The sequence below is a fragment of the Cebidichthys violaceus genome, unplaced genomic scaffold (genome assembly GCF_023349555.1).
Source record: "Cebidichthys violaceus isolate CVI_PGR_0920_01 unplaced genomic scaffold, fCebVio1.0.p SCAF_12, whole genome shotgun sequence".
Taxonomy (NCBI): Eukaryota; Metazoa; Chordata; class Actinopteri; order Perciformes; family Stichaeidae; genus Cebidichthys; species Cebidichthys violaceus.
The window spans coordinates 10,236,176-10,255,770 of NW_027176285.1; the positions used below are offsets into that span (position 1 = coordinate 10,236,176).

Here is a 19,595-nt window from a genome sequence, read left to right on the forward strand (position 1 = left end):
GTGTTCATATACCCTCCGTCAGCTGTTACTCCTGCAAAACTGTGAATGGAGAATTTGATATGCTACTGGACTGAATCCAGAGGATGACTGATGGAGTTGAATAACAATGTGGGACCTTTCAAATTAATCAATAATTGGGCAAGCCAGTTAATTGTCAAACAAGGTCAGAGTGAGAGAGGAAGCTCATTTGACTTATTTTTCCTTCCCTATCAGGTCGATTTATACTATTTGTCTTTCTTTCTTTTGTGTTGTTCTCCATTTATTTATTTGTTTCTTGCTTCACATTTACTCTTCCACTATCTTCCCTCCCCTGCTGTTTTCTTTCATTACAACTTCCCTCCTAGCTTCTCGTCCTTCAGTCTGTATTTCTGCTTATCTCTTCAAAGACCTTAAAGGTACATTTACTTATATTTTACATTCCTGGCGACCGTTTTTGAAAGCGTAGAGTAAGTTATTAGATTGATTTCCTAAATTGATTTCCATTCGTTTTAATACTCTGGAGATCAACTTAAAGAGACTTGAAACTTTCTCCTGATAGCTAATCCATCACAGCAAACAATTCACCTTCATTTCATGTAAAGTTAATATTGTGCGCTAATGCAGCAGGGAGTAGGTTACTGCGAAACCAGCCGTAAGGTAATTCAAGTTCAAGTGAGTTTTTAGATATCAGTGGGTAGAGCTGACAGGACTTACCCTTCATTCCGACCCCAGTCGCTGCGAACACAGAGGTGTTTATGGACAGGATCGGGAGAATATCCCTCATGACAGCTGCATTCTCCTGCAATAAAGAAAACAAGACGGGGGACAGTGGTGGATATATATTCACCCTCAGGAGATGAATAAATTACAGAGTAAGTGACCCCGGACTGCTCATACATTAGAGCTATATCAAATAAGCACCTGTCATGCTATCCTATTTTTCAGGTAAATTATTCTGGTGAACAAAACTGGAGTAGATTTACATTGATGCCCGTACCATTAGCGGGGCTATTTACTGGAATATTTCACGAAACTTAAGGCAATCATTCTCTTGGATTTTCCATCATCAAGCCATCAAGATGAACTTGCATGTTGCCGCTATTGATTTTTTCCCCAGAATACTATGGACATAAGCTTCATTGATTAAGTCAAAAACCTACTAGATTTGAACGCTTTTAATGTTATGACTATATATATGTTGTCATGTGTTAGGGCTCAACAACAGTGGCCACCACCAGCCAGCACTCAAATAAGAAAACAGTGTCATAAACGTTTGTTTATTTATTTCTGCTTGCTAGAATCTGACAAAAAGTGACTGGGATTCTTTTGGCTTCCAGTATCCCCAAACGTCTTCATCATCCTCACTGAGGTATTTTCTTTCCTTTCCTTTTTCTGTCTCGATACAAGATCTCCGTTCAGCTCTGCTCAGTTGGCTAGACAGCTCCCACTGCAGAACGAGCAGAGACACTCAGACAGCCACACAGCAATTTTGTTTTGGTACAGGAGGCTGCCAATCGAGCAGCTCGGGTCAGTTTGTATCTCTCTGGCTACTGGGCTGCTGACTCACAGCTAGACATTAACTTTAAAACCACACATTGCTATTATATGTCATAATACATCACTTGATTGGATATCAACAGTGGCTAGCTGAAATGTTGACTGTATATATATATATATATATATATATGACCTTGTATCTTGTACCTGTATACACATTCCTGTACTGAGTAAGTTACTGCAATGGATATGTCATTTTCTTATATTATGTGTTCTATCAGTTTTTAATAAAGATATAAATGCTTTAGTGTTGTGTATGGTACATTGACTATCCAGAATACACTGCATGTGTAATGCTTTTTTAAGTGGATGGATGCATTTGTGAAATTTTAGGTCAATTTACCAACTATTAGCACTGTTCCCAGCAAATACAGCTACTGACTGCTTTCTGTTGACCTACAGTATATGGAGGCATAACACTGGAAAAATGTGTAATGGCCACCCAGGCAACACCATTCGCATTTTATCACCTAGTGTTTAATAATTTACTGGTCGAGTTTATAGGCTTAAGACTCACTCACAGAGTGATGCACCACCAGGACTCAGTCACAGGGATGCAACATTTTTTTATTTTTATTTGCTTGTAGCTATTTATTGTGCCCTCGCTAAATGGGGAGCAATCGCTCTTTAAATGTGGACGCAAGTAAACATCAACAACATTCAAATACTGCAGACATTTTAAATAGAAGATAAATAAAGAGTGTAAAAATCGCAGGATAATAGCTGTATCCATGATGAGAATGTATTTTTATGACATGATCAAAAAACTTTGATTTTATATTTGCACATAACAGTTTATTTCCTCTGAGTCAGAGACAAACGATAACCATGCCATGAGCAGTGTCCTCCAAATTGCCCAATCGACAGGTAATTGTTGTTTCAAAAACAAAAATGGTTCAGATTTGGACAGACTTTAGTCTACGTGACCTTTGTTGTCATGGTCACAATAACTAATAAAGTTAAGTCGGACATTTGATAGTAACACACTGAAAATGGTATTGCCGTTTCCACAGTAACATTGCTGTATTCTCAACAGTGTAATTCTGTCTAGGTTGTGTATAGTATGTTACTTAAGATGTGCAATGCATTCTGGGAAAACATAACTGTAAATCGAAATACAGTGATACTAACTGGCTGTGGAAAACAACCATCCTACAAATTAAATACTGTCCTTCTATTCTATTTTATGGTAAGTTCTAACATCAGAGCTCGGAACATTTTCCTCACGACTTCTACTTTAGACTCAAGGAGGTTTATTAATCATGGCTAGGGAACTTAGTCTATGTTTCATTCAATCAATGGCTAGTTTTTTTCTCTACTAACTGCAGAACAAGTTACTGTTAATTTGACAATAAACATCTTAGAGTGCACCCATCCATCCTGACAGCCTCCCTCTGCAGACTATTACAATGGCACACTACGTCCTCCTTTGCTCCGGAGAGAAAAAGGATTCATAATTCGTATTGCAGATAGAGGGCTTTGTCACTTAAATGTAAACATATGGCGTTTTTGGGGCATTTGCTGAAACGATTGACGCTGTTGTTTTTCCTGGGGAGGCATTCTCGTTTGATTTCATACTCCAAGGCACGCAAACATGTATGCATGCATGGTGCAAAAACACATAAGCATACATACACACACACACATACTTCCATTTCCCACTGCTACTCGTTGCATACACATTTAACCTTGTTAAAGTACTTTTTTCCTGACTGCCAGAGGCACTGCTTAATAAAATCCATCTTGCACATGTGCAGTCAGGTCGCATGTTACCAGTTACATGCTGGAGAGGCTGTAAGGAGGAAAGTTTCTCTCTCTTTCCTTTCCCTCTTACAGCCTGCCAGAGGCTAGAAATGGCGTTTTCATTAGTAGTCTGTTAGTGTTTAGGCTAACAATAGCACCTCAACTTGAGATTTATTTTTTACATATGCAATGGGAAAGAATTACATGGCAAACTCTCATTTGCTGATGAAAATGCCTGACTGCACTTGTGATTAATTGGAGAGGGGAGATGGGAGTAGGCTGCATCCAGGAGACAAGAGACTGTGCCTTCTGCTGACAACTGTTATACTCAGCTTGTGTTTGGTTCGAGAGAAAACATCTAATAGGACAGGGCCAAGATATTTCACACTACAAAAAGCTTATCAGTACCTCAATTACCAGTGTTTCCGACGTGTAATGCATCCCCTTGAAGCCCCACACACCTGTTTGTAGTTGGACATATTACAGGATGTTTTCAATGTCCACAAGAAACTTAATTTCTTATCCAACTAAAATAAAATAATACTAAGTATGTCTCATCATATAGAATGCAATAAAATGACCATAACCTGGATTATTTCATCCAGTATTAACTAGTAGTAGTTACTTTACTTCAGTGAACTGAAGTCTTGATCACAAGCAGAAAGCACACCTGTCCCCTCCTTTTTCGTCTTGGCTCCTGTAACGTTGCGATAGTATAAAATGGTCAAATCGCTTTTGAAAGTGTAAAATTCTATATCCGGATATTAATAATCCAATGGAATTTTGCAAAACACAACAGGTTTATTCACAGTGACAGATTGCGCTCGTGACCTGAATTAGATATTGGAGAAGTTGTTTAGAATTGTACACTCCTCATTTAGAAGTGAGCAGAGTCCACACAATGTAATTAACAATACTGGCAACCGTTTTAAATGGCAGAACATAGAAATCACACTCAATTAAGGGTGGATAATTGATTTACATATGTAGCTTACACATAAGAACATACTGTATATATTGTACAGCCATATATGTGTGAAGGCCTGGAGGCTGCAGAGGGACACAATCACTAAGTCTTTCCCACCTTGCCTCAAATGAGAGGCACCAGCACGGAAGCACGGTGTAATCTGAGACACACCTTGCAAGTAATCAGCGGAATGTGTTTCTTTCCTTTATGCAAATGCCTTTGAGGGCGGATCAAGCAATTAATGGGAAGAGATATGTCTGGCTGATTACACATTCCGCTGGATTAACTGACCTTTAGACAACTTGCGAGAATCAGTTTCGTGCAGCAGTTTCTCTGCCTCTGAAAACTGGTTCAGATACAGCGCAGGCATATAAAAAAGGGAGGTTGTGGTTGAGAAGAGAAACTTAAACTGTAGCAATTCTTTAGAGAGCTCAGAGGCACTAGACAAAAGGTGAGTGTACTACAAAAACAATGGGAAGAGGAGGAGTTGAGCTGAATTAGCTAATAAAAAATGGTCTCTTAAAAAGATAAAGCCAGCAGTAAAACACCACACAAGGAGGAGACGGGGAGTTGGGATTGTGTGGTCATTAAATTTGAACTTCACTGAGTTGCTAATGTGCAATGGCAACTGCACTCGTTTTTACATTTACAATGTGCAGTTGGCTGGAGTTAAGTTGGGATTCTAAGGAGACATGAGCCATGTCAGTGCCATCCATCTGTTATGTTACGAGTTTGTAGCAGTAGCTGATGTGGTGGCTCATTGATTTATTTATTGTATATAAGCTGTGTTCTATTTTCTGATATCTTAGGAATCCATTTAATGGCTCCAATTGCATTCATTTAGCATAATTATTGTTATGATTATGAGGAAATGTAACTTCATATGATATAGAATTGCATTATTTTATGCAACTTTAGGCAACAATATGCTAGAGTGCAGCAACCGAGTAGCATTCACTAAGGAAGGAGATAGTAACCGCTTCAACAGTTAGGTAGTTGAGCCAATTGCCTGTTTTCATTTCGGGACATTACAAAACAAAAGTTAGGTTTAGGCAACAAAACTATGTAGTGTCAAACATCGGTCTGATGGTCAAAAGCCATATGCATCAAGCTACATTGAGTGCAGGTACCTCAGAATGGACATATGAGTTGAAGGAAAGACATCCTTATTATTGTCAAGTCTAGGGGCACTTGTGTGGGATTTTGTCATTTGTACCCATGATGACACGTTTGTGTAGTGCATTGAGAGTCACACAACCGTGTTAAACACCCTAAAATGGATCAATTGATTTGTTTTTATTTTACGCATGTCTGCAAAAACAAACTTTCATCCAGAAGGTCTGGTGTTCGTGTCCTGTGCAAACCCTACAAGTAAACCTTGATATTTTGTCCCCTGAGTTGGTAGTCACGTGACTTGTCTGTCACTCGATAGTTACGCGAGTCACTAAAATGTAAACTTATCAACCAGGCTCTTTACTTGGTTTTGTTGACTAATCCTAAATTCCTGTGAAGACAGAATTTTATTTTGAAAGGACACTATGCATGTTACAAGGGCACATTGACACGCCTTCCCGAAACTTTGAAAACAAACGATAGAGGGGTGCCTATTGCATCGATCTCTGATGCCATGGGGCACTGTTCAAGCATCGGTGTTTGACGAGTTGGGATTGAGAATGTTTTGGGGTTGCCTAGTTTAGAAACATTTAGAAGAAACCATTTTGATTGGGCACCCACTCCTAATACAAATAGGAACATACAAATGAGCATGACATGTCCCCTTTAAGCTTCACCAAGTTTTTCAATTGTCAGTTCATCTGATTAAAGAAAAAAAAAAGTTGAATTTGAACATTGTTTTCTTTTGATTTGAATACTTAATCACACGTGCAATGATATATCTTTCCATACAGTCATGACCAGAAGCTGTCTCCCTAACTAGATCGTTACATTTAGATGACTAAAACTTCTTCAGGATCTCTGTGACACAGAGGTTATCGCCCGTTCAGGAGCCATTCTGATAAACCTTTTAGCTGCAGGGGGATTTATATGTAAAAGAGAGTGTGGCGTTTGGAAAGGCGGTTCAGTGCAATCCAACACCACTTTTGTATCAGAGTAGTTCTGACAAACATCTGGCAGCTGAGCCTTTAACAGCGTCTTCTGACATCCAAATGCCCACAGCTTCGAGGACAAAGTAAAGAAAGTCAGCCCACGCAGTGATGATGCAGCTCACTGGATGCGTTTGGTGCATTTTGAATGTATGGGCCACAGCTTTCTGAATCAGATCAAACGAAAAGATATGTCATGAACAGAAATAATTCATCAATGGGTTGACTGTAAAAAGAAGGTACAACTATATTTTAGATACAATTGTTGCCTTATTACACAGACAGAGCATTACTGACCATAACTAAATTCTAGTTTTTATAAATTACTATTTTAAGGACTTAAACAGCTGTCAATTTTAGAATTTCAAACACTGACAAACAAGTAGATAACCTAACTAATACAATAAACTATATCATGAACCAAAGCAATGCATGATCTTCAGAATAACAAAATTGTAACTTTCATCATTATGACAACATATTAGGTCTTTCAAGAGGGTATACACTGACTTGTGTAATCAACAACAACATTAAGGGAATAAATTATTTTATATAAATCCAGCAAACAATTTTGAAGACAAAAAAAAAAAAAAAAGTAAGAAGAGGCTTTGTCCAGCTGAAGTTTGAGGCTTGATTAGGTCTGTACTCCTGTGTGATTAGTTATAGCAAAGATATTAACTACCCACCTCTTCTGCAGTTTCTTGCTTTCTCAAAATGTTTGGAAATTAAGATTTCCTCGGGAAATGTGAAAAATTCTGCTGTGCATAGAGCCTGTTCAGTGATGCCAAAAGTTATGGTTGACTAATTAAACCATGTTGGTGGCCTAATTTAGAGCTAATCACCTGAGATTGGAAATGGCCATTTGATGAGAACAATTATCCAACTGTGCTCACCCAGTCCCTTTCTTGTTACATTCCAGCTAAGGTTTCTACACAGACACACAACCTGACACTGCAAATGGGGATAAACATCAATACTAGATTGCCGATACAATTTGTCACCATTATGTCACCGTTGTGTTCTCATTCTCAACCTCATTCCTTTGCTCTTCTATTCTAAATTAAGAGCTAAAATGTAAAGGAGTGGCAATTACTTCAGAACACAAATTTTTTCTCTTCACTCTTGTATCTGTATAACAAACCTCATTTTACAAAATACGTGTTTCATTATAATGATTTCTAATTTCTCACTGTGGCCGTTGGGATGATTTCCACATGTCAAGGGTCATGGTAAGGGGACATAAAGGAGTTATTGTTGTCTTGATGCAAATACACACTTATTATAAAACGTACCGGGCACAAAGTCAGATTTAACAGAAGTGTTTTCTCCTAGGAGCATGTGTGTGCACATGCACATGCTGTATGCTTTGAATGGAAGGATAAAGCTGGTCTATATGTTAACAATCCAGCAGTTTCCATTCCAATTAGTTAAGGTTGGAGGAGCCAAGGAGACAAAAAAAAAGAGAAAACAAAGGCAGCTAGGGAGGTTCCTAGTTCTTCGTGGGGTTAGTTATGATTATAGATGGAAAGGTTGTGGATGCAAGCTATTCCCCCTTAGTAGGGTGTATAACTATATGAGATAGGACACACTGATTAATCAAGAAATTAACTCATACAAATAAGTCATCACATTGCATATATTACACATTTATGGATGCATTGTATTTTCAACCCATTTACAGGGACTTTTCATAACATTCTCAGTATCAAGCTGTTATTACATCATCAGTTGCTACAAAGACGATCCATGGTCAGAGTCCAACTGTAGTCAGCTAGATCCTATACAGCGATCGGGCAACAATAACAGTTGCATCACGCCATTCATCCACTAACCTCCACGCTAGCAGTTGAGTCAGAGGATGAAGGTGAGGGCAAGGAGGGTTGATTATCCAGGCTCAGTGATACTGTGACTAGTAGTCACAGTGGCAGTCAACCAGCGCAACATTAAAGCAGGAAGACTTGGTGAAACGATCATCGCTAAAAGTATAACCGCCGGTATCTTCGTGTATGTTTGGGGGAAACTGATGAATGGGTCAAATGTGTATATTTAATGTTCCCTCATGAAAGGTGGGAATCTTTAAATGGAGAGTAGAAACAAAGTATTAAAACTGAATGTGTAACTTTGGCAGCCACAATGGTAGTATGAATGCAAGCTGCACCAGTAGATGCCATTTTACCCTTTCACCTGTCTGAACGGTAAGCAGCAGTCTGCCCTTTTCTAATTCCTGACATGTTTTTTTTTTTTTTTTTTTGCGTACGACAGAAGAGTTCAAATTTAGAATATCTGTGCAAAAACCTACGGACAACACTAGGACTTCTCACATGACCAAGGCCAGTTTTTATTACAATGATGAAAATCCTACCCACAGGAAGCAGGACTGCTGACAGTGCTGCAGCACCCACACACCCAGCTGGATGAGGTAACCTATATTTGTATTTTTGCAAGATTTTCTATTTGCTGTGTTGCACCTCACTGTCAGCCGCAATATCTTCTTTTGAAGTTGTTTCCTAATAGTATTTGTTTTTTTTCCCCAATCGTAGCACCCCCTACTCAACTGCACATGACTACAAATGCTCTTTCATATCTATGTTCCAACAAATCACAACTAATTCCAGGTTTGGTCTCGTAAACCAAACACTGAGGTTGATATTGTAACACTGAACTTTTTTTTTGTTAAAACTTTAACCTAAACAAATGTCTTGCAAGTTCAGAGATGACAATCAATGCAGTGGATGAACAGTAAGGAGTGGGTAATGATTACTTTATGGCATCAGTATACACATAAGCTTTCACACACATGTCTGTGATTTGACCGTTTCACAAAGTGAAAGAAACTGGACAAATCACTTTGAAGCAATTCAGAAAAAACTTGTAGTAAAAACAGGCAATGTGATTTCCCACCAGCCAGTTAAATTCAAACACCACCTGTCCACATGTGTGTATGCCTATGACAGCTCGTTTTGTGTTTTCCATGTTTAACAAGACTTGCCCGAGCAAGTGCTTGTCACTTGTCAAAAGGTAAAATACCCGCTTTGATGTTGCTTATTGTTGTGGCCAGAATGGCAGCATGCTCAAAAGAGAGAGCAGTGCTTCCCTATGTGATTTACACTTTGAAATGTCCCAACCAGTGGTTCACCCTATTGTTGGAACTGCAATAAATGTGCTTGGATGAAAGACTTCGTTTCAGGTGTTGTGTGTGTGTGTGTGTGTGTGTGTGTGTGTGTGTGTGTGTGTGTGTGTGTGTGTGTGTGTGTGTGTGTATCATTGTTGAGTGCTATTGTATGGGTGCAATAACGCATGATACAGGACAATGATGGGAATAGAAAGCTCTTTCGAAACACCTTTAACTTGGCTGTAGAGTGGATGTGGCTGCCCTGAGGAGATACAACATACTTGAGGGCAATTACTGATCAAATAATCGTGCTGCTAAAAATAACAGATGTAAAAAGCAGAATAGGTGGAGAGATACAGAGGGAGCCAGAAGTACTGATTTAGTAAGAATGCCGAATGTACTGGGGTCTGGATACGTAAATGACTTCATCATTGAATTCCAACCATTACTGATCTCACAGTGCATTACCACACAGTGATTGATGGAAGAATACACACACATGTCCGCACACATTCACAATCCACAAACACATACGTGCCAACTCTTTATTTGGCATCTCCGTGTGTACCGAGTGAGTTAAGTGTGTGGAGCTCTAATACATAATGCATCAGCAACATGCCCTTGACCAGGGTGACATACATTTCACATACATTACAGATGTAATCCATTCTAATGAGCTTAGATTTTATCTAGTTGGGCACGAAATACACAAGGGAGCTACAGCACTCAGCGCAAGATAAATATCATCACGCTGCACGTTTGGCATTTGTTTCGTATACTTTTAATGCCAGCAGAAATATTTTCAGAAAATTGTACGAGCTGATTATATACATACTGCAGTGGAGGCTGCAGATTAGATACCTGGATGGGGCAACAGGCACTGGGGGCTTACACACTCTAGTGTTGTTGTCTAGCTTGCTTTATGAAGCTTTGACTGCATCTGTAGAAGTATGTTACATTAACTCCGTTGTTTAAGAAAAGCAAACAATCTCCAGCCACATTAACTCCAATGATAGCGTGAGACATATATAAGTACAGCCTTCCTTGACTGGTAATTTAGCCGATCACAAATGGATCCCATTGTTTTATTGATTTTAGGGCGCTGTCTTCTGTGCCCTTTCTACACCAATTTGCCTAGTGTGTGTCGCATTTCTGATTGTCCTCTATTGGATTATCAGTGTAACGCAGGACATATTGAGAAAGTTGTGGTAAGATTTGTTTTTTTTACCATTATTTTAAAATAAAAATTAGGAAGCAGCATACGATTACCAAAAAGTGTGTACTTTATTTTGTTGTTAAAAATGAGTTAATATGATATATAAGGTATTTTAGACACTTAAAACCTCTTCAAACCTGCATCATTTTGCATTTCATAATCTTTTTTATGATTCAAAATATCATACATTTTAATGTTTACTGAGACCAACTAAAGATGAAGTAATATCACTGTAAGATATTTATATTTGCGTGTATGTTTGCTTTTACATATATAGCAGTTATTCTCATTCTGTAGAACTTCACTTGAAGTAATATAAAAAGGCTTTAAAAGTCAAATATGAAATGCAAAAAAGTGGATTTAATAACAATTTCTTTACTTACTTACTCAGAGATATGCTTGAGGTTAGTGGTAATAACAACACCAATATAAATCCAACTATTAATGCTTTCACTACTGGACGATTGTCAATATTAAGACTTTATTACTGTCATACTGCCATGTTTAACTAAAATGTGTTCGATGTGCAGTTCTATTGGGCTCCTCCAAGGACTTTTTTTCAGATCAGAGACACTGAAAAACATTCATGAAGGTAACCCTGAAGCAAAAGAGGAAGGAAGGACAGCTTCCTTCCTGCACATTCGGTTTTGGCGTCCTTGCAATTATCACAACATAAAAGAGATTCAAATGCATGTATTCCCTTCTAATATCAACATACTTAATATGTCCTGAGCAATGCCTTTAAATTGCATTTCTAACCAGAGCATAGAATTTGAAGTTGACTCAAAGTTTGTGCATGTTTGTGTGGACTAACCTGTGTCCTGATCACAAATCTGCTCGCAGGGCTCAGTGGTCCTCTGGCCGCAGTAGTCCAGGACCCACTGCGTGGATGAATTGGTCTGATAGTAGAGTGTTAGCTTGGCTGGGTTCAGCCAATTAGAAACATCCAGGAAGCTGCCCATGCTCACCACAAAACTACTTCCTGAAAAAAAAAAAAAAAAAAAACACACAAGACAAAATTATTTTTGCTTTTTGAAAAAAAAAACAATAAAACATTGAACTTTTTTGGGGGGTATTTTTAAAACATATAAACATGAACATGCATTACATTCAAGCGCTTGCCAAACAAGATGCTGATAAAGCCTATTGCTACCAGGGAAAGCTCTCCGTATTTCACGATGTCTGGTGTTTGTGGCAACTTTACTGTGAAATATCGCACTAAAGCTTCCTGGCGTGCCTGCCGCATCTCCCCAGCCCCAAGGATGCCTCTCTCTAAGTCTTCCCATGCACTTTTTTTTTTTACCATAATCCTTCCTCTCAGCGCAGAGTTTATCTGAAGGGTCCACCCCAGATTCTCCGCCATAGCTGCTGCCATACTCCTAGATGCTGCGCCATCGCTATGATCTCTCCCAAAGGGTAAAAAAAAATGCTCTCACTGACAGAGGGGGGAGACAAAAGTTTCACACTCCAGCTTTAAACCCTTGTTTCCTGGTCCTATTGCATAATCAATTGGGAAGTACCTAATTATTTTATTTTCACTGTAATTTCAATTCCCCTCCTGACCAGGTTGAATTTAAATGATAAAATTAAGACCCATAATGTGTGTATTGATGGGATTTCCCTGGTGATTGCACTAGAGGGGCTAAAAGAGTTTCACAAGTCACTCAGTAAATGCTATGCTCATTGGCAGTGACTTACCTTTCGTTCTTACTGCTCCCGGACCAATCGTTAAACTCTGATCACTGAACAAGATTATCCTTAATTGATGCCAATGACTTTACGTTCCAAAGGGAGCTTTAGGAGATTGTGCTTCAGCCCTCTAGTGAACACAAAGGTTCGTATACAACTATATTGTGTCTATATTGCTGGGTCGTGGACGGAAGATTTGCGGAAGCATTTGCAGCAATTATACATTTCTGTGTGAAAGGAAAACTGTACTTCAAATTTGCTAGAATATATATATATACAGCAATTGTGAGATTGAGAAAAATGATTCCCTTATTTATTTACTTCATGATGTGAAGCTCTGTGATGGTGGTCTCCAGGCTGTTTATTTTTTAAAGAGAGGATTAATGCAGATGGAAATGCTTAGACAGTAGCCAGCAATCAAATCTGAGTCACAGCTAAAGTAACAAGGCCAATGCCCTGCAGTTAAATACACAACCCAGAGGAGTAATACTTCACCCCACACAGAATGCTGATAAAGCATAAATATCCCAAGCCTCATCTACATTTCAGTTTTGTATTGTTCTATTTTCTACCATTTTAGTTCTAATAGAAGACACTACCATTCGCCTCCTCGTACACACATGAAGTCACCGGCTTCTTTTTGTTTGACAGGAAAGTGTCACACCGGGACAGCCCGACCCACACAGAGCCTTACAAAAATACACTAATGTGTTCAAGTTTTATTTTCGGACTACCTGGCAAACTTGACAGGAGCAACTCATTTTGACTGTATAGACCAATAGCAGGCCTGTAGCTATGCCTTCAAGTACATTTTGCATTGCTTGTAACCATTGTTACAAGCAATGGTTACAAGCAATGTAACCATACACTATGGATAGAAGTAAAGTTGTGTGAACACTTCAGATATTAATCAGATAAAAATAGTTCTGTAAGGGAAAATATACAAGAAGGTGCTTTGAGATATTGTGCTGTAAAGGACTGCATGTATTCTTGCTTCTACACACAATAGTCATGAATTTAGTCTACAATATATAAAATGAGTAAATATTGATGAACCACTCCCTGAGAAACAAGGGCTGTTGTTGCTGTTCTTGAAAAGGAAGTATTCAGTACCACCAAAATGCCCAAAAGGCTAAAATACCCAGAATTCTCCAGATGGCATCTCTGAAATCATCTCAGGCTGACCAGAGGTGAGCATAACAAGGCTACTTCCTGCAGCACTGCAGTTAGTGAACAGAGCTGCCGGTAGCCCTCATTTGCTGAGAGAGTGGAAAAATCTAATGTTGTCAGCTCACACAGTGAGAAGGCAATTGTTAGATTATGGGTTGGTTTCCCTGAGAGCTGTGAAGAAACCCCTCCTGAGCAGTAGGAACATCGCTGATTGCTGGCAATTTTGCTGTGCATATTGTGAATTGAGTGCAAAAAACTGTGGGAAAATGATTTTGTTAGATTAAACCCCTTTCAACTGCTTTGGGAACCGATGTGGAATTGAAAACATTACACATCAGTGGCAACAGATAATCATATAAACATCTAGTGTTTGTTTATCTATCAAACATCCACTCACACTGACTGACATCTTATTATTATTATAAGTAGTTATGCTCTTGTAGTTGCTGCATTATCTTGTTTTTTCTGTCATCTTAACATTGGTCAACATATAGTTATGGCAGTTGAGATACATGATAAGATGCAAAACTTATTACGTCTTAATACATTATCACCACTTCCGGACTGTAATTTTAATGAAGTTATGTATAACCCACCTGTTGACAATCTTACGTCACAAAAAAAAATCTTTCCTTTCTAGACTTTATTTAAATTTTTCTTAATTTGTAAAATAATGTGATGATTCACTTCACATAAGCTAAAATAAATAATAATATTAAGTATTTATCTTGAAGAGATGTATTTATTTCCACCAATGTTAGACGTGTTAGTCATGATGTTGACTGAACAGTCGTGCATTTCTCCGTTTCCTCATACCTACAAAGCTTCTGTGCTGTGTTGTTTGTCTGTATCATCTCCCCTACTCCCATCACTCATTAATTCCCCTGAATAAATAGTAGTTTACAGTGTGCAGCTCACACGTCTTGCGTGTCAGATCATATGCTTTGCACTGTAGCCATACCGCAGCATTATAGTCTTTATTCCTGTCTGCCTGTTCCTGTCCTAAACCTAACTTATATTTATACAGGCTTGCCAGTTTGGATTTGCTTTGTTTGTTTATCCGTTGGATTTGTTAGTTTGTTTGCTCTGACTCCCTGCCTGCTGCCGACTGTATGCCTGCCAGACTAATGAGTTAAGCCGCCCTTTTATCACATCTGCTCTGCCTCAGGTGTCTCCTTTAAGTATCTCAGTCCAATCCCGGTACAAGAAAGTTTGCAGGAGAACAACAAAACTAAAATTAAAAACAAAGCTTACAAAATAAATATTGTATGGAACATACATACAGATGATTTTCCTGTTCTTAGAGCCTTGCCTGGAGTGGGGCTAACATCTAAAGATAGAGAGTGGCACTAAAGCAAAGGCCATCAAAATGTAAATAATGAATTATCTAGTGATTGTGAATATCCATGGAACACAACAGCCAAACTCCATCCATTGATTCTGTTTATGCCGTATGTTAAAAGTTGAGAACTTAGCATCGGGGCAGCTCCAAACTTTTGAGAAAACAAATCTTGTGTATGAGCGGACAGTCTGCCTTGTTAGTAATGGAAGAGCAAAGGTGAGGAGGTCAGAAAAAAACAATCAATCATTCTCAGTGACATTCTCAGTGACATATCGGCATTAAACGTATCAGCACGCTGACTGGTGTAGTTGTAGAGAGATCCTGCAATGGACTACAGTGTAGTAGTGTAGTCTAAACCAGTTCATTCAAGTATTCCAAGTTGGATTCACAATAAAGAGCAGTTGTAGAGAGCTCATTTCCGCCTGATGACTGCCACCTGTTTTCATCTTAAGCATAACTGACGCCCCTAACATCGCCCTATTTGTGGGCAAGTTTCACAAAGAATTTAGCACTGCAGAAATTCAAGTCCTGCTGTTGGAAATCAGTAGAGAAAAAGACAACAAGTGGTCAAAGGAACATGACAGTTATAAAGAAATTAGATGAGAAAGTATCATAGCCTACAGGAGGTGATGTTACACTGTCAGGTATTATAATGATCCTGGACAGAAACCCGCGAGACCCTGAAGCAGCTGTGTGGATTAGAAAATTCTATTGAAAAGTCGCTAAAGCCGATAAAAATCATGAAATCTACAGTAAAAGAAATGTCACTAAATTGTCTAGATGATAATCTGGTGAACATAATATTAATTTTGAATCGAGTTTGCCTTAGATGTATATTATATTTAAGTCAATTTTGAAAATTGTATTTAAAGGTGATAATTAAGAAATTATTGGAACAAAGTACGTGAACATTGGTGAATGACACAAATGATCTTCCATAACTCCCAAATGCCACTTTAGAAGAAATCTTAAAATACATTCTTGCATGAGGCCAAGTGTCATTATGATTTGACAGAATCCAATGATAATGTGTGTGAAGTGAACTGCAATGTGATTGGTCTGGAGAAAACTGGTCGGAGAAAAACAAACATCAGCGCCTCGTAAAAAAACAGGAAAAAAAAAACTCAAACCACTGAACATTAAACAGTCGTTTACAGTATATTGGCTTAAATTATATTTTCCAAATGTCTATCTTACAAGTTATCACAAAGTAAACTATATAAATTGGAGTTTTGTGAACTGTTCCATTTCTATTGTGTCCATGCGCACACAAATTGAGGGTGTGTGGGCGGACTAGAAATGAGGCCCCGGCGGCAAGAGCACCTGATCGACTGATATGTGAATGCTTTCAGAGATATAGCAATCATTAGTTAAATTGCCTCAGCTCCTCACTCCCTCTAACTTCGCTTAACTCCTTGCACATTTTCCATACTGGCCTCTCTTACCTCCTAGCAAGGTTTATACTGTGGTATCTTGCCAATACACGGACCCAATTTACAATTTTCCCAAACCAACGACGAATTTAAAACAGACACAGTGGGACGACTTCCTAAGCTGTTGCCTGGGCACCGACATACTTGATTATCCTGAATTGGCATTCATTTTGAAAATAGGTTGTGTCTCAATGTTGGCATGTAAAAGACAGAAGACAGTGTTATCAGCTCATTTTTTTTTCTCAAAAACGTTTTGCTTGCATGTCATACAATGCTTGCATAAAGCACAACCAAAACACAAATAAACATTGGAGCACTTCTGTCACATTAGTTAAATAGAATGTTTGTGTCGACTGAAACAGTAGACTAGGTTAGTATTCAAATCTATGCAGTCACATGCAATAAAGTTTTCACACTGAATGCTCCCACTGCAAAAAAAAAAAGAAAAAGAAAAAAACAATCAAATTTTGAGCACAATGCTCTTCATCAGTCTGATAGCTCCAAATGTCATTCAGTTGTTTGTGGTGACAATAAATCATTTTTTCTTTTCCATTGGGAGCTTTCAGTGTGTGGACTTTGTTGTCCTGATTCATCTTTTTGTTTCTAGCACATGATTTACTTTTTCTTGGATGGATGTGCGTCTTTTGTACTTTATCAGTCGTGCAGAAGGGGCACTGACACCGAAAAGCATTAAAATTTAGAACCACAAATCACGGTAGAGGGGGTGGAGATTTTACTGCAAGCCATTTGTAAATAGAATCAGTGGAAGCATACAGAGCTGTCCCTGGTCCATTAGCTGTTCCTACTAACAACACAAACTATACAAATTGCATAATATCTTTCATCACTCAATAACAACGTGTGCTTGTGGACAGTCATCTCTGCAGTATGCTGCTTGAAGGACAACTGTATTCAATTAGGGCTGAAAAAAAGAAGAAAAGAATGAAATGTGTACCTTGATGGATAGTCGCTATTATGACAACATGCTACACAAATCTATATCCTTTTATAGCTTCCAACACAAAGCTCAGCATTGCCCAAGGTTGAGGTACATTATCGCCGACTACAAATTCTGAGGGTGTAATCACAAAAGTGATACGTGATTTCAGTCTTCCAACTGAGTTCAGTGGGTGTCTTGTTGGTGACCAGACTTTTTCCCTTCCCCTTTTTACTCTTGGGTTTTACATCTTATAGTCTCAATTAAGAGTACAGTAAAAAAAAACTGAAAAAAAGAAGAAAAAAAATGGTTAAACGTGAAAAAAGTGATTGTTTTGGACATTCCTTTAGTTGAATAATCAGCCAAGTTGTAATGAATGTGTTGCACTTACCATCTGCAACAAAATGCTCAGGCACATGGAGTGTAACCTTGACGGTGAGAGGGCAGGAGTCCTGCGTAGCATAGACAATGGCAGTGACACATGTGCTGATGGTAATCAACGTCAGGGTGACCTTATTCAGAGGACTGTGTGAGTGGCCTAGAAGAAGAGAAAGAACAAGGTGAACAGTTTGACAGAAGCCCTTTTGATTTTTATCAGAGGCTCAAACACACGACTGTATTTGAACCTCCCTGACAGGAAGTACTTTCACACATAAAACACGCATAACACAAACCTCAAACTAAATCGTCCACTTTAGCATGCCTTAATGAAAATACAGTGCCGGAGACTCCCACAATCCTTGAAAATGGCGTTAATTGTACTCCTGATTTATGAATCTAACCCAGGTTCAAGTCCGGACTGAGAAAAGAAAGGACGACTTAGAATACCCGCGCTTCCGCAGAGCAGCCCAGAATCATTCACCAGTGTGATGTATGATCTTATTGCCACTGACAGGGTTATAGATTGGTTGTTTTGGTTGCCCTTTGGCTCTGTCAGGGCTCCCATTTCCAAGCCAGATATGGGGAATGAAATTAGCCGCTTAACCTCTGTCTGGTGGTATTCATCATGGGAGAGAAGTAAGCATGTTGAAAGGAGGCTCACTGGAATGTGATAGGGGTATGGCAGTGATAGCGCTGGTTTGGGCCTCATTCACAAATCTTTCTTATGAAGAAATTTATTCTTAAAACCCACTAAAGCAGTTTTCAAGATTCTGACATTCACCAATGTTTCCTTATTTGGGATTGTTCTGAATCTACACAGACTCAAGAGCTGACTTACAGCCACACATTTGAATGCTGACAAGTTTGTACAAAATAATTGGTTATTGCGTTTTCTTCAAATATACATACTATAATACTGAACTATAACAATATAGGATTTAGAATACAATATTTTCAATGTGTTTAAATATTTATATTCACAAGTTTACAAAGCAATATGATCTTTCAAAATAATTAAACTACATGACCACTTTAACACTAGTAACGAGTATGCATATTTTTTGTATCATTTCATATCCACAATCCTACCCTACTAAATATGACAGCTCGTTTGTTGTTCCCCTCCTGCAGAAGTGTCGACACTATTATTTTGAAATGTCTTCTTATTTCTGTGTGCACACAGCACTGCTGTCTCATGCCCTTCACTGGTGGTGCAGTTACCTTTGCTAAATAGGATCAACTGGCATGCACTTTAAATTCACACGGCCATTTGGATTATAAGAACACAGGTCCGCACAATTCAGCAGTTTAAGAACAGGACACGAATGTGATGCAGACATTTCTTTTCTTCTAAACATTTAAGAAAAAAGACGAGGCCCACTGATCTAACTAGATTTTGACTATTAAAACATAAAATATGCAATGTCTCAGAATCGGCATGCTTCAGGAAACGTGGTGCCCAGTGTGCACTATGCAAGTTTGTTGGAAAAGTCAAAAGTAATAGTAGGCCTATTCTTGTTTTCCTGTTCTAAGCAGTCAAACTCAGGTGTTGTGCCGGTTAAGTGACGTATATTGAACAAATGGCCTCCTTGCTGATGCAGTAATGCATCAGCAGTAATGTATGTAACTAGATCAGTGTGTACCTCAAAAAAACAGAGCCACACACAATCTAGATGTTTCACATTTTACAACTACAGTACAGTGTGATCGTATCAATCACTGATGCAATGTGCAAATGGTGCAAATTGAATTGGAAAAAAAAACACCCCGTTCTGGGAACAATTCTAATCAGTAACCCCTTGTGACAGGAGAGTCCAGTGAATCCCATCAGAAGTTTGGAAGCACTGAAATGCAGCTCAAGGTCAAAACCAGGAAGACAAAGTTAGGATAATGAACCCCCCCTCCTTTCTGAACCACAGTCACGATGTTGTGGAGGGACAGGAACAACACCTGTCCACGGTGAAAGC

At 38.7% G+C, this 19,595-nt stretch overlaps 1 protein-coding gene across 1 annotated transcript in view; it reads right to left on the minus strand.

Annotated features, from left to right (window-relative positions):
- LOC137869117 (astrotactin-2-like) overlaps nt 1-19,595 on the minus strand; it is a 235,959-nt gene that overhangs the window by 109,553 nt on the left and 106,811 nt on the right. Inside the window, exons 6-8 of the mRNA XM_068706300.1 lie at nt 17,639-17,785; nt 11,491-11,658; nt 694-778 (exon numbers count right to left, since the gene is read on the minus strand). Coding sequence (XP_068562401.1) covers nt 694-778; nt 11,491-11,658; nt 17,639-17,785 — 400 coding nt within the window. The remainder of the gene's footprint in view (nt 1-693; nt 779-11,490; nt 11,659-17,638; nt 17,786-19,595) is intronic.